Source organism: Ambystoma mexicanum, chromosome 5p (genome assembly GCF_040938575.1).
Source record: "Ambystoma mexicanum isolate Mex_15411 chromosome 5p, UKY_AmexF1_1, whole genome shotgun sequence".
NCBI classification, from domain to species: domain Eukaryota; kingdom Metazoa; phylum Chordata; class Amphibia; order Caudata; family Ambystomatidae; genus Ambystoma; species Ambystoma mexicanum.
In genome coordinates this window covers 61,526,066-61,541,543 of record NC_090930.1, presented here as the reverse complement: position 1 = coordinate 61,541,543, position 15,478 = coordinate 61,526,066, and the positions used below count along the sequence as shown (strand labels likewise).

At 46.6% G+C, this 15,478-nt stretch overlaps 1 protein-coding gene across 4 annotated transcripts in view; it reads left to right on the top strand.

Moving 5' to 3' along the window:
* KIF4A (kinesin family member 4A) overlaps positions 1-15,478 on the top strand; it is an 807,676-nt gene that overhangs the window by 203,957 nt on the left and 588,241 nt on the right. For all 4 annotated transcript variants that reach the window (XM_069612448.1, XM_069612449.1, XM_069612450.1 and 1 more), the window contains one exon: positions 13,363-13,495. In XM_069612448.1, the coding sequence (XP_069468549.1) occupies positions 13,363-13,495 (133 nt within the window). The remainder of the gene's footprint in view (positions 1-13,362; positions 13,496-15,478) is intronic.

The following is a 15,478-nucleotide window of genomic DNA, read 5'->3' as shown; positions in this document are numbered from 1 at the left end:
GGGTTGGCTGGGTCAAGAGAAGGTTTTTTGAGTAATGGAATGACCCACGCGTCTTTTAGGTTATCAGGCACTACTCCGGATTTGAAGGAGGCATTGATGAGGTTGGTAATAAATGGTGCCAGATCGTGTGCTGCTTTGATGATCGGGGCAGGGCAGGCATTACCTTGGCAGTTTGATGGTTTAAGTTTCCTAATGATGTTTTCAACTTCCCAAATTGAGAGGGGTGAGAAACTGAATGGCTTACAAGTTGACTTAAAGGTAGGTGATTTGTTAGGTAATTGTTTGTAGTCCGGGTCAGCTAGTAGCAGGGATTTTTTTCGCATTGATTTTAGATTGTAGGCGAACTATTTTATCTAATAAGGCCTTCTGAATGTTACTACACCAAAGTGCGTCAGTAACACATTTGTCAATGGGGGATTCTAGTTCTTTTAGAATCTTAAAGTTCTTTTGTTTTGGATTCCGCTTGCGTAATCCTTTTGTTGTAGGTGTCTTTTTTTAGCAATAAGGATGGCTACTTTGTAACTATTGGATGCTAGGGTTAGCTCATTCTTATTGGTTGCTGAAGGGCACTTTTTCCAGTGTGCCTCTGCAGTTCTTAGTTTTGCGTAGTTCTCTTAGCTGCGGCGTGAACCAAGTATTAAGGTGGCGCTGTGGTTTAGGTTTCCGCAATTTTAGCGGGGCAATGGTGTTCAGTGCTCTGAGAATTGCCTGATTGTAGATATCCACTAAAACTGTGGGGTCAGCGTCTGAGTCAATATTGTTCAGGATGGGGAGTAATATCGGTAGGAGTTTGTCAGGTGTAATGTCTTTATTATTTCTCGTGCTGGTGGCTGGCGCGATGATGGGAGCCAGGTGGTGTTGGCTTTGATAGAAAAAGTTATTTTAAGATGATCTGACCAAATGCATGGATCATTGGATAGGAGATCAATAGAGCAATTGAGGTGAGTGAGCCAGTCCAGAGTTCTACCTTTTTAATGAGCGGAGCGTGAGCTGAGGGTGAGCAGTCGTCTGCAGTCAGCAGTCTTTCTACCCTGTTCTTTTTTCTACTGGAGCTTAAAAACACCCATTCCACCGCGGAGCGGTGAGCGGAGCGTGAGCTGAGGGTGAGCAGTCGTCTGCAGTCAGCAGTCTTTCTACCCTGTTCTTTTTTCTACTGGAGCTTAAAAACACCCATTCCACCACGGAGCGGTGAGCGGAGCGTGAGCTGAGGGTGAGCAGTCGTCTGCAGTCAGCAGTCTTTCTACCCTGTTCTTTTTTCTACTGGAGCTTAAAAACACCCATTCCACCGCGGAGCGGTGAGCGGAGCGTGAGCTGAGGGTGAGCAGTCGTCTGCAGTCTGCTGCAGGCGCCATGGAGCCCCCCGGCACAAGCGTAATCCTTCCTGTACAGTCCGAAACAGATTTCACTTCAGAGGCCTCTTTGCGAGTACTACGGAGTTCCTCAAAAACATCTGATGGTAAGAACGCCAAATTAATACCATGCACAAATAAACTAAAGGAGCCCAGGCCCTCTTCGATGGCAATTAACAACACCTCTTTGTGCACTCTGGTCACGGCGAACACGGCCGACTCCGCACCTCCTTCGAGTCGGCCTCCAAACCACACAAACCGAAAGGTCCAAAATTTCGTAGACCTCCCCGGCGCCACGATCCCAGTATCCAACGCCGTACTTCATTCATCAAACGATCCCCAAAACCCCACAAATCCTGTGGATGGTTCTACACCCACCCCAGCAAACGAAGTGCCCAACCTCGGGTGGACTAAAACAACACGGACCGGTGCCACGGTTGAACCTTCACCCTCTTCCTTCCCCGTGCCCTCCCCCGCACTAAGGACTTGCGGTCTGTTGTCATCCGCTGCAGCGTTTCAACAAACGGAGACCCGCCAGACCTCTTGCCCTATCGACACGGCACCCCGCTCCAGTTCCTTCTGCGACCCATCCCCCGCCTGCCGGGCGTTGCCCCACCGTCTCGTAAATGAGACGAGGGACCCCCTGGCTTCGGCTGTCGGAGGACGGCAAGGCCAGGCTCCTGCACCGCCCGCCAGCGGCGAGGGCTTTGGGACCCGCTTCTCTAGGAGCAAGTCGATTTCGGCTGAGGCAGGGCCTTCAAATGAGCGCGGCAGCTCTTTGACACAGGAGCTCGCCAAGCCGCACCTGAACATCATTACGGCGTCGGCTCCCGGCGCTCAGTCAGACCAATCCTCCGCCCCAACCATGTGTGCTGCTCCGGAGGGTGCTACTAAGTTCCTTTCTACGGACGAAACCTCAGCTACGATCACAGCGACAATTGAAGTGGAGGCACTAGTCCATGCCCCACCCCTAGCGCAAAGTAACAGTGCCTCTCTCCGGACCACTTGGGCCCCCTCACCGGCCGACTGGGATTCCATACCTGCACAGTTCAATGTGGAAACAGTCGACGCAGCGTTGTACGTCACCAGCAAATCCCCTTCTCTGAAACCGGGGGTTACTTCCATTATTCTCACCCCGGAAAGGCGGTCAGACAACCCCAACATCCTTCTAGAGACCGACTCTATGCCCGATCCTAAAACTCCCGATCCGAAAAAGTTTGCAAACAAACTAATAAAAGAAACAAAAAGTCTAAAATAAGCGCGAACAAAAAAACAAGTAAAGAAACGAAAACAGGGAAGCGGACTCTACCCGCCCCCCTTTTGTCCAGTGCACTGAAAGACTTCATAAATAAACAATTCAAAAGGAAACTGGACCAGTCGAAAGAACTCTCTGATGCTGAAATTTTGGAGGCCATTCAGGACCTCCAACCCATGAACAAAGCAAGAAAATTAATGCCGGGGACTCCAACCCACGGCCAGTACAAATTACCATTTCAAAACCAACGAATGGATCAAAGTGACCCAACTAGTCCGCCCAGCTGCGAACCAACGCCGAAAAAGATTCCGACCAACTTAAACAACGAGGTCCCCCAACGTAAAGAAGCGAACGCTGTTCTAGATCCACACAAAGTGACCCTCGACCCTCAAAGGCAAACATCAAACGGCTCTAACGAAGTGCTCTCAGGCGTCCCCGTGAACAAAGACTCCGAACCAAAGGGAGCGACCACTGATCCAACGAGCCCGAATCCAAGGGGCACCCACCCCATCTCAGCCATGGAATACAACATCATTGAAGTAAGCAAGTACCCTTCCCCTAAACCCCCGGGTCCTCAGGCTAACGAAACCTCTTCTTCCCCCATACAAGTGCACAAATTGGGAAACAATACACCGCCGACGTCCTGTGCAACTCGACCTCTGGCTGATCACTTTCTCATTCCAGACGAGGTCTCTCCTCAAACAGATGACCTCCAACAACCTTCAGACACATTGCCTCACTGTACCCCACGATCCAGATCCCCGCCAAAAAACGGAAGATTGAGCAAAATCACAATTTCGGAAGCAAAGTCATCACCTTCGAAAAAACCTGACCTCCCAGTCATCATGTCTGCAATCACAATAGCTTTAGCCCCATTTGGAAAGCTTTACGAAGCCATCAACGACTCACTGAAGGACAGCAACGTTCTTACTGCAATGATGCATACCAAAATGATATTTATCGAAGGCTTCATAACAGCCCTTGAACAACGAAACAGAGAACAGAGCGCGATGTTGGACTCAAAGCTGAGGAGATTAGAAGAGCTCTCAAACCGTCCCAAAGCAACCTCGCCAGTAGCATTAGATAAAGAGTCCCAAACAGAAATTGTGGCACCTTCTCCACAACCAGCCCTGATTTTCAAAAGTCAAACGGAAAAGCATACACAATCAAACCGAGCAGCGCCCAAATATCAGAGACCAGAGGAAAACCAACAAAAGACAACACAGAGCATAAACAGTAAACCATTGCTAAAAATCTCTGCGACAAACGCAACGTTCTCCCCCGCGGCTCAAACAGTATCAGCCCTTGACCCGTTGATGGCAGGAAGAACAAAACAAAAAGAATCTTCAAAAGACATACCAACCACACCACAGCAAAAACCTAGCTCAAACAATTCAGTCATCTGTATTTCCTCCTCCCCAAAATCCGTCGACGAATTCTTGGCCCAGAGTTCATTGATGAACATAAGCCAACATCTGGACCAAACTGACGGCCCCTCACCGAGCCAAGCCACCAGAACTGAAAAGATCTCATTCACCACGTCAATCCCAATCGTCCACAAAATTAACAAGCCTCCTTTGGCCACTACGATCTCGAACCATTCAACAGCATCATCTCCTGAATCAAACCGTACCAACCTGAATCCGAGCATATTGAGACAGGGATTGGAAAACCACGTCACTTCGAGTAGGAAGACCTTTCCTCCAACTCGTCTGTTCAAAATCGAACAAAAAACGTCCGACGACCGGTACATGATTTTAAACCGTAACACGGTCTTGAGCACTAAAAAAGGTGAAAACTCTTCAGCATTTACAATCAGCCGACTTCACACTAATCGAACCATACCACAGAAAGAATCAAGCGAAGGCTTACTTACACATCAAAAAATCTGCACTGGACAATCTACAACATGACATATTTGCCGAACTAGCCCTACTGGGCTTCAACCTCTACGAGATCCCCTCCTTGATCCCCAAAGATCCACTAAAAGATAGCTACAGAATGTCTCCGAAAAAAAATTATAGATTCAAGTCACGCACTGAAGATCTCTATCGATCAGCAAGAAGGGGAAGAAGCCCAATATCACCATCCAAAAAGCGCTCGTCAAATAACAGATCACCTTCAGATGGTCGCCTTACAACAACACGCCGAAGATTAACTTCAAGGAGAGAGGAGAGAGTGGAGCACAGTGAAGACCGTAGACAAAAACACAATTCTGAAGGGCATCATGGTCACTCCGCAACTACAAGGCCGAGATACCACGCCAGCAAAGAGGCTCCTTCGATTGACAGAACCTCGAGAAATACCACAAAGCAGACCCGAAACGAGCCCGAAAAGTCAGCCAAGGTAAACAAATGGAACTGGTTCCGCAACGTCCTGACTCCAGGGGTGAAGAAATAGCAACCATTGGGCGACGCTGTAGAGACGTCACCCACCTCCAAATCTTTGCAGCAACTATCGTCGAGAACAAACATAAGCATTGCCTCATGGAACACTAGAGGCCACGTCCACCTTACTAAGTCTGACAGTCAAGATCTGAGTCCTTACGACATCATTTGCCTTCAAGAAACGTGGCTATGCGAAAAACCGGCCCTTGACGGTTACCGCATTGAAATATCCCCAGCCTCTAAAGGACCATTGGGTCGCCCTTCGTCGGGACTACTAACAGCAACCCGCATTGGATCTGGTATAACCATCACAAAAGTCCTTGCCCGCAGTTATGAAATTCTGGCCATTTTGACTACTTGGAACACCGAAAATTCATCAATCAAACCTATAACCCAGGACTCGGTAGCAATTATCAACGTCTATTGGAACCCCCAAAAGACCTCTTCAGCGACCATGTGTGAAAAGGTGTCCAACACAATCGACGAAATCACTATCAAATATAAATCTTCGAACATTGTGATTTGCGGTGACCTTAATGCGAACTGCTCTACAGCCAACGTCACAACCAGACGTGATTTTACCAATTGTTCTGCATCAGATAGAGGTTCCGCTTGGAACGCCATTATGAAATCTAGAAACCTTCTTAACTCAGCCGTTAAATCAGACCCCGACACCCTGATACCAACCTGGGAACGTGGCTCGTCATCAGCCACCCTGGACTATATCTTCGTCTCTGATCCTGTGTATTCCAACCTAGTGTCATTCAACGCCATTAAAACAAAGCACAGTGATCACAATCTACTAAACCTGATTTGCAGAAATAAAGAGACCTTTGCGCAACTCTATGAAACTCAAATCGAGACCAATTCGCAACGAACCCGTCTTCGATTGATTGCTCCAGACATCCGCAAACTAACAGATCAATTTGCCAGCCTGACCTCAGAACCCGCATCTCACAACGGAGTGGCCAGATTAAGCTACATTCCCCTTCTGTTGGCCTTCAAAAAACCGGGGAAGATCTCTAAAATTCAAAATAAACGCACCCATAAATACAATCCTACCCTTGTAGCTAAACGGAAATTCCTCAGAAAATTGAAAAGAGTGGCAGCATCATCAAACCTACTAAAAGATTGGGAAGCCCTCAACGTAGAAACGAGGAACTTCAGGCAATGGCTAAGAAATGAAAGAAGCGGCCTTTATCAACGGGATGCCGAAGACATGCTGAAGGCTCTCACCAACAAAAAATCTCGCGATTTTTGGTCACTCATCAACAAATCTAGCAAGTTTCCAAACTCGCACATGATAAATCCAATCCCAGAAGAAAAATGGGCATCCCACTTTATGAACCTATTTTATCCAACAGAAGGCTATGTTGAAGAAACAAAGCGTACAGAGCTCCCAACCTGGGTGGACCTGACTGACATTAGCGACATCAAGTCCATAATTTTAAAATTAAAGTGATCAAGAGCGCCCGGGCCCGATGGCCTAGCGAACCTCGATCTAAAACAACATCCGGAGGAATGGTCAATCCTCATTAGCTCAATCTTCAAACTTTGTCAGGTTAAAAGAACGATTCCGGACTCATGGACGACTGCTGTGGTCGTCCCGATCTTCAAGAAAGGAGCAAGAGAGGACCCCTTGAACTATCGGCCAATAGCCCTTCTCGACGTCATCGGGAAAGTGTTCGCTTCACTCCTCCTTCTACACTTCCAGAAATGGACCTCTACCTCGACGTGCTTCGACTTCCTGCAAACAGGATTTCAAAAAAATGCAGGTATGAGCATCAACATAATGTGTTTGAATATACTAAAGGAAAGAGTTTTAGCAGGAGCCCCTCAAATCTTCCTAGCTTTCGTCGACCTGTCCCAAGCGTTTGACAGAGTGGACAGGCCCAAGTTGTGGTCGAAACTGAGATCTTGGCATTGCCCGGATAACATCTTGGAACCCATAATCAGTCTCCACGCGAACACTAGCATAAAGGTTCGGCTAAACAATCAAGGTCTCACCTCGAAGCCTATACCAACATCTCGCGGAGTGAAGCAAGGTTGTCCGCTGGCCCCCGCCCTGTTTATATCCTTCCTCGGTGATTTTAAAGACAGCCAGGAACAGATACGGTCGTTTCCGCCCAAAATAGGCTCTACAAGGGTCCCCAGACTCCTGTACGCGGACGACCTGATCTTACTCGACCAAACTCAGGTCGGTCTGCAACGTCAACTAAATAATCTCACAACTTACATCATCAAAAATAACCTCGAGATCAACAAATCCAAAACAAAAATAATGATCCTGCAAAAACCAGGGAGCAAAAAGACAGATCGTTTTCGCTGGCATCTAAGCGAGACAAAAATCGAAGTGGTTGACTCATTTAAATATCTAGGAGTCCAACTCGATACTACAAAGAAGGCCCTGAATATGCAAGCAACCCTTTGGGCTAAGGCAAAGAACCTAGCCACCCAACTAAAAGTAGTCGATCGAAAATATGGCAAATTCTCACTTCAGCCAGCAATCAATTTTTACAAAGCAAAAATTATCCCTTCTCTAACGTACGGCATGGACGCCACACCAGCAATTCCTTCTCATCTTTGGCTTAGACTCGAAGGTCTAATTTGGAAAGCAGTCCTAGGACTTCCCAATTCGACACCAGTAGCGCCGATAAGACGAGAACTTGGCCTTATATCCCTCAAAGCAATGGTAGATCATAGTACGTTGCAGCTCTACAGGAAAGTCATCCACCCGACAGCCTGGAAATCTACCACATGATAGCCGAAGAAATTGAAATAGGCAAAAACCACTTCATGAACAAGTGAGCTATGGAACAAAAACAAAAACTCCACTTAATTGCTTGTACGGAAGAGGATCTGAAGAACAACCCTACCAGGGTCAAAACCAAACTAGACTGTTGGGACTGGATCTCTACCATCGACAAAGCGACTTCATATAAACTTCTAGCCAACCTGCCAGCGAATACAAACAAGCTGAAAGAGCCAATGGCTTACTGCAAAAGATATCCCAGCAAATCACTCATGAGAATCTTTTTGAAAGCTCGTTTGAACGTGTTACCGACACAAGAAATTCTAGCCATTAGATCGAGATCTAAAGAAAAATTTTGCAGACTCTGCCAAAACTCTGAAGAGACTGAATCAATAAAGCATCTAGTAATGTGCTGCCCTGCCTTGCACCAACCCAGAATCGCCTACTTTAGCTCTCTGACAGCCACCTCTTTCGCAGGAAACAAAGATATTTGGTGGAATCGAATCATCAATGGCGAAAAGACCCGATGGCACACGGCAGCCGCCAAATTTCTAAAACTTGCAATCAAAAAGACAAGAATCATCACTGTCGCTGATCCACCAACGAGAGAAACTTGAATCCGTGGCTTATACTGCTGACAAACCTCTTCAAACTGCAAACGAGATTTGCTTCACCTGAAATCAGTCCTTGTAAAAATCTGTTTCTGGATTATATACAAGTAAATAAAAAAAAAAAAAATAATGTTGGGGTGACCCAAGTCGGATAAGGTGTTGGCTAGATCATGGGCGTTAGTATTCTTGGTTGTTAAATCCAAGATTAAAATCCCCGAGTAGGATAGTTTGTGAATTAGGTTTAGTGTCCGTGGTTATAAGTGATGCAATGTCCTCTATAAAAGAAGAAATGGGACCTGGTGGTCGGTAAATAAGGTGCATTGTTGCCGTATGGTTGGGTGATAGAGGTAGTTTGATGGACAGGGATTCAGCAGGGGGGATTTGAACATCCTGGATGACTCTAATGTCAAAGGTATTTCTGAGCTTCCTTGTACCCAAAAAGGGGCTCACCATGTGCCCTGTGCTAGACTTGCGGCCAGCGAACAAATTTGGCAAACCACAGAAATTTGAATGGTAACAATGCAAAAGGTAATTCCCCTGCTCACATAGGGGGATTACATGGCAACATTGGACATGTAAGATGCACACTTTCATATGTCAATGTTGCCGGTACACAGGAAACACCTAAGGTTCATGACAAAGGACAAACCCTATCAGCTAGAGGTCCTTCTTTTCGGCATTGCCTTAGCCCAAGGGTATTTACAAAGGTACTGGAAGTTGCAGCAGCACGCCTGCGCAGGCAATCAATTCCAGTATATCCTTACCACAACGACTGGCTCATAACCGGGGACTCCTACAGAACATGCCTGTTGAACACTCAAGACAATGGACCTCTTACTCGGTCTGGGATTCTCTATAAACGAGAAGAAATCGAGCCAAGACCATGCCAAGTCTAGCAGTTTCTGGAGGATCTAATTCGGACAGAAGACTGACTCGTCTTCCCCTCCAACGAGAGGGTTTAAAACATGGGGTTTCAGATCCCTCTGTATGTAGCCAGTCGAGAGGTGATGGTACCCAAGGCCATGCGACTGTTGGAATGACATCCTGCATTTATCTAGTCGCACACGCACGTTTTGGCATGCGCCCCATGCACGAGCGGCTCAACAGCCGGTGGTTTCAGGCCAACGGACAATGGGACGATCTAGTGGTTGTCTCGGCAGCCCTATTTCTCTCTGCAGTGGTGGTTGTACCCCCTTTGGGTGCACTACAAAAAGCCTGACCACCTGGCATTAGTAGCCCAACCTTTGGTATGTCTGTACTACACAGGTTGGTGGCGTGTTGAGCAGCAGCCTTATCTCAAAAGGGGTCAATGTGAGCTGTAGGAGTTAGAGATTAACAGTGACAAGTATTCAAATAAACTCTTCCACACAAGGTTTCTTGATTAAAGAATTCATTTAACAGTCAGTTTGAATAAGCATTCTTCAGAAGGGAGCAATATAAAGCAACTCACAAATATACTTCAAAATACACACTTAGTTCCCTAAATCAGCAAATACCCATTTGGGATGGCCCACACACTACCTACACCCTCGGGTGACTTTAATAGTTGGGGTGCTGGGGACATTAATATATCACTGTTGCATTTGGAATATTATTGGGAGGAGTGTCAAAGAAAAGAAGTTTCAGAATAAGACCAGTGTTCACACAATTATTCTTAATAAGTTAAGTACTTTAACAAAAATAAACCAATGCAAAGCCAGTTAGCTCTTTCTTAGAAGGAAGGCAAAACGCATAAGCAGAGGAGAGAAGTCATTCAGGGAGCCAGGCCAACCAATGTTAAGTTGGCAAAAGTCAGGTGAACTGAGGCACGTCTTGCACAATGGTTTAGAAATCTTTGTTAAAAAAGTTGAATAAAATGTAGTGTCTCAAGCTGTTAGGCCTGTGAGTAGAAGATGCAAGCAACACTACAGGAGCAACCAAGACGAGTCTCAACTGACAACAAGCAAGGTGGCACAGCAAGAGGTACTTTCTTAGACTGTACAGTACCTTGAGGCTGAAGAAAAGTGCAGCAGATGGTTTCTGTTCCTGTGCAGCTTTGCAGATCCTGTTTCTGGGCCTCAGTCATGGGGACAAGAGGGAGGACTTCTGGGGACTCCTGCACGGGAAGGTCACCGACCGCAACTGGCAATCTTCAAACAAGTGGCACTTCAGTGTTTCAGCTCCTTGCGTCTACGGCAAATAGCAACACTGCGGTTCCTGGCTGTCTATGTGCTTTCCTTGCAAAAGGGGTCCAGCACTCTGGGGTGGCTCAGGCTTGGTCAGTCATGCTTCCTGGGAGTCTGGAGGATCTTCCCAGAGCTCTTGGCCAGCTTAAAAGCAACGCACACGATCTGGTGTTCCTCTCCCTGGCTATTCGGTTCCAGTAGCGACTGCAGTATGAATTAAACCAGATTTGAGAGGATGTCCAGGTGGCTTACTTTGGAGTTGATTGGTCCCACCAATTCAAAGGGCTTCTCTAGTGGAGACTAATTCGGAGCTTCAGCACTGTAGCAGGGCTTCACCAGGCAAACCAAACAGTCCAGGAGTTGCAGCAGGCGTCCCTTTCAAGTGCCTCTTCGGATTCCTTCGGCCAGTGGTCGACTCTGCCTTGCAAGCCAAAAAGCCTTGCCTTTTTATGCAGTTTTTTCCCTCATTCCAGCCTAGCTGTCAGTCACCCAGCAGGGTGGCTGTCCTTGCTGGACAGCCAGCCGGCCAATCACCTAAAAGTGCATGCATGTCTCCTAGGAGACGAAGCACGGGGAGTTTCGGGCACCTCCCTCACGTCCTGCCCCTGCCAGACACCCTAGAGCCAGAGGCGGGCTTTACTCGTGAATCCCACCAAAGACCAAACAAAAAGGACTAAACCTGGTTTGGCGCGCAGTGTCCATCTCAAGAAGGACCTTTCCACAAAGAAATGGTGAATAAAGAAGACGGGGGCCGTTTTGACGACAATGGCACCCATGGGTGCTTTACCGTGGTTGTGAACGCAGGCTCTGGTAGAAACACACAGCAGTAAAAAGTAGACCACTGCCACCAGCCATTCATTGAGGAAAGGGTAACAAACATTTTACATGAGAAGCTAGACAAGGGGGGGGATACCAAGTAACTAACCCCTCCAGCACCCTATTGTAAGATAGCGTCCTCGGTCTAGAAAGTTACAAATGTAAGTAAAGTCAATTTAACTTCACTGCTCTTGCAAACAGTAGTTTATGCAAGAGAAGGTGTTTAAACATTTGGTAAATCTGAACGACTTCTCTGTGCCACTGCACTGAAGGTGCTGTTACACAATGTAAAAGATGATGCCTGTGGAGTCTGAAACTCCATAACCAAAAAGTCTTCAAAATCACATTTAAAATACATGAGTGCGGGGAAAAGGTCTTGCTCGCTCCAGGTTAAAAATGCAAGTCCTAAATATCCAGCAAAGTTGCTGAGGGTCTCTAAAATGGAGAGGAATTAGCACATTTCTGAGATTTCTCCCTAACACTTCTCGTTGCTCATTTACCTCTATCTGCAGGTAAAGTCAGCTCCTGCTACATGTGCCTGACATTTGTTGGTGGAACTTGAGTCTTGCTCGGTCTGTGGTCGATTTCAGGACTCTTGTATGTATTAGATGGCTCTAGGGCTACTGCTTCATCAAATCCATTGTCCCATAAGGGGGAACTGTGAATATTGTCAAGTATCCAAGAACTTGCTTACTTGCTTTTGCATGCAGAACCCTTGTCCCAAAGCTAAGGATTGGACTTGAGCAGGATTACTTTAACCACCACCGATTGGTCCAAGACTCACGAGAGCAGGCCTTAGCCAAGAGTATGCCAACTTTATCATTGATGGCAGCCAAATAAAGGTTGTGCCAAAAGTTAAGACTCTCGACACCTACATGTAGGAAAGCCTGGACTGCAATGCCCATGTAGCGGCTGTCACAAAAAATACTAATTATCATCTTGCAGTGCTACGACAAATTGCTTCCTTAATTTCAATAGAAAACAGTACTAAGTTGGTGAGGGCCGTGATCCTCCCTCGAGTTGACTATTATAACGCCCTACTGGGAGGTGCAACCAGGTCAGATGTCCAAGAATTACAAAAAATTCAAAATTCAGCCGCACATCTTCCAGATGAAACATTTGGAACCTTCCACTGCAGCACGGAAAAGATTACATTGGTTACCAGTGGCAGCTCGTATTCAATTTAAACTATTAACGACTTGCCACAAATGTATTTACGGGAATGCTCCTGTGTACTTGAAAGTGCAAGTAAGCACATACCATCCCCAAAGAAACTTGAGATCTGCCGAGAGCTGTCTTCTGAAACTCCCGGTCAAACGTGCCAGGGGCCTTGGTCAGGCTTTCCACGTTCGAGGGGCAATAGCTTGGAATGCCTTGCCACCAATAGTACGGAAAACTGAAAACCACCTTGAATTTAGAAAGCAGTTAAAAACACTACTCTTTAACCAATATGACTGATCATGTAGTAGCCGCCTCACACTTCTGTGTCTCTGCGCCTGGATGCCCATGGCCTTTGGCGCAATACAAATAACATAACATCATAATGCTTGTTTTGTATTCCATTTTAGACACCAGACTGTTCAAGTAGCTTTTGCTTTTTCATTTTTCACTTGATGCCTTTGTTGATTTCAATAGTTATTGTTATACTCGTGGTTCTTCTTTTTCTTGGTCTTGTTGTGCTCTTCACCTTGTCCTAATTAACCAAGTTAAGGTGTTGGGTCTGGTAACGATCGCTTCACTGAGCCACACACCAGTAATACTGAAAAAACTTACCATACACATTAAAGGAGCTGCAATTGCAGAGTAACTTTTTCCTTAGTCATCCAAGCAGCACTGCTTCTCCCTCGAACATGAAGACTTCAGCATAGCACACTGACACTCCACTAATGCAGTAGAAAGTGGCTTTGATTCTTCCATTGGTCTAAAGTGAAACCACCTTTCAATGTCTTTTGGTAAAACGCTTGTGCTTCTGTCCATTTCCTTTGCCTGTGTTTACTGATGCGTTTAAAACATTTATTTGAAAACAGCATGGCGCCCTCTGAGAACCTTCAGTCCATGATGCAGAGGAACAAGTGCCTAGAGGAGGAAAATGGCAAGCTGTGCCGCGAGCTGAATGATGCCGCAGGACAGACGGCCCACTTGCTGGAGAGGGTTATCCTGGTGAGCCAAATTTTCTTCTTGTATTGATTGTGACTTGGGTGGGGGCAGATGGAAATCTATAAACCGGTCAGTGCTATTGGCACCAAGCCTGGAGCATTGTTAATTGGCTGTCACCCAAATCTGAGCACAGTGGTGGTAAATAAGGTAGTGCTGGTTGCCCTTACAGCCTAAACTGTCTCTTTAAAGACTTCCATCCCCAAGTTAACGCCATAATTGAGAAGTGCTTCTTCCAATTGCAAATGATTAAAAAAAAAGCGATCATTCCTTTCATACTTAGACATCCCGGCCCCTTGTCTCCAGGGGATGGTACTGGAACCTTTGGTAGTGAATAATTGAGATTCCCTTTTAAATTTAGCATAGCGCGCAGGAATGACCCGCCCTTCGGTGCCTCACCTCAATTTTTTTCTACACGGACAATGTCGGACCTGGCAGCCAGCGCAAATACTTTTTAGCTTTTCACTTGCTCCCCTTCTATTTTTTTTCAATCCTTATTTCACTTCCCTTCGGTGCCTCTCCTAACACGGTGCATGTCGACCACAGGAGGCTTCACGAGGTATGCCTCATGCGACATTCGTTTCCGGCCTCGGACCCCCATGCACTCTTAAGTTTGGGGCTTGATTATGCCTGGGACTTGTGTTTGACCTTCGAGGCCCCGTTCGGACAAGGTTCAGGTTGAGTGCCAGAGATGTGGTGGTTCCAGGTCTCAGTCTTCGTCCGCGGCAAAACAGCAGAAATCTGGTAAGGGCTCGATGTCGACGCCGTGTCCTTCGGATACAGATGTCGAAGCTTTGCCTTTGCACCAGCCCTCTGCGCCGTTGTCGACGCCTGTTAGGCAGAATCCTGTGCAGTTCCCTTAGGGAGCACCACACAAGATTAGGACTACAGATGAGAGCAATAAATCCCCTTTGGTATCAGTCTGTACCACAAAGAATTAGTTGGTAGCTGTGGCTGAGCAGTCAGACCTATCTCGAGGGAGTTGAGCAGTATTCAGGGTTTACACAATAGGCCCACTGGACTATGGAACAAGGAAACACTGACCAAAGCTTTGTATTTAAAAATTAGATATATATTTATTTTATACACTTCTAATAGTGAAAGGAAAAATATACACACTCCCAAGTTAAATTGTAGACCATGTGAACCAGAGTGAAAACTGAGCAAAACGGCACAGTGACAACTACACACAAGGGATCCTCTAACAATTCCTCACAAGGGAGGGAAAGCACAATTTATATAGAAATAGTTTCTTACACTCTAGCAACACTTCCCATCAGTTTGTGAACCAGTTTAAGCAAGACAGTGCATCAGTATAGGCAATACTTAAATAAAAACTGAGCAAAATGGCATTTCACAAGGTTTAAAAATGGGAAGGAAAGGGTAGTTAGAAGAAATAGGTGCACCAACACAGTTCTCAGTGAGAATCAACCTAGAGAAAGCAGGTCTAACAAATGTGCCCAGAGTCAGTAGGCCTGTGCCAGTCAGTGATACAGGGCAAGGGCCCAGGAGCAAAAATGTTCTTGTAGCTGCAGTCGAGTCTTTGGTTAACGAATTTGAAAAGGTGGTTGTAGAAGTTGAAAAGACAATGTTAAGAGAGGGGGGTGGCCAACCCAACAGGTAGGTAAAGGATTTAAAACCCCTTTAGTGCTACCGCAAAGAAAGGGCGGCCTGGCGGAACAATGTACCTTTCAATGAAGAAGTGGCTCCTGCGGTGGCGGTTGTTCCTGCAGTTCAGGTGATCCAGCAGAGGAAGAGAGGTTCTCGTCGTGGGGGAAGGTTGGAGTTACTGCACTACCCAGGGATGAAACCAGCCGCGGTGCTGCCCAACGAATAAAAGGTACGCTCATTTAAATCGCGGTCCGGGTGGACCGGTGCCTGGCAATCCGGCCGCGGAGTACAGGGTATGGGAGATTCGACCAAGGCAGGTCCGTGAAGGCGATTGGCAAACTGGTTGGCCCCACCAGCTCAAGGGAAGAAGAGTCTTGC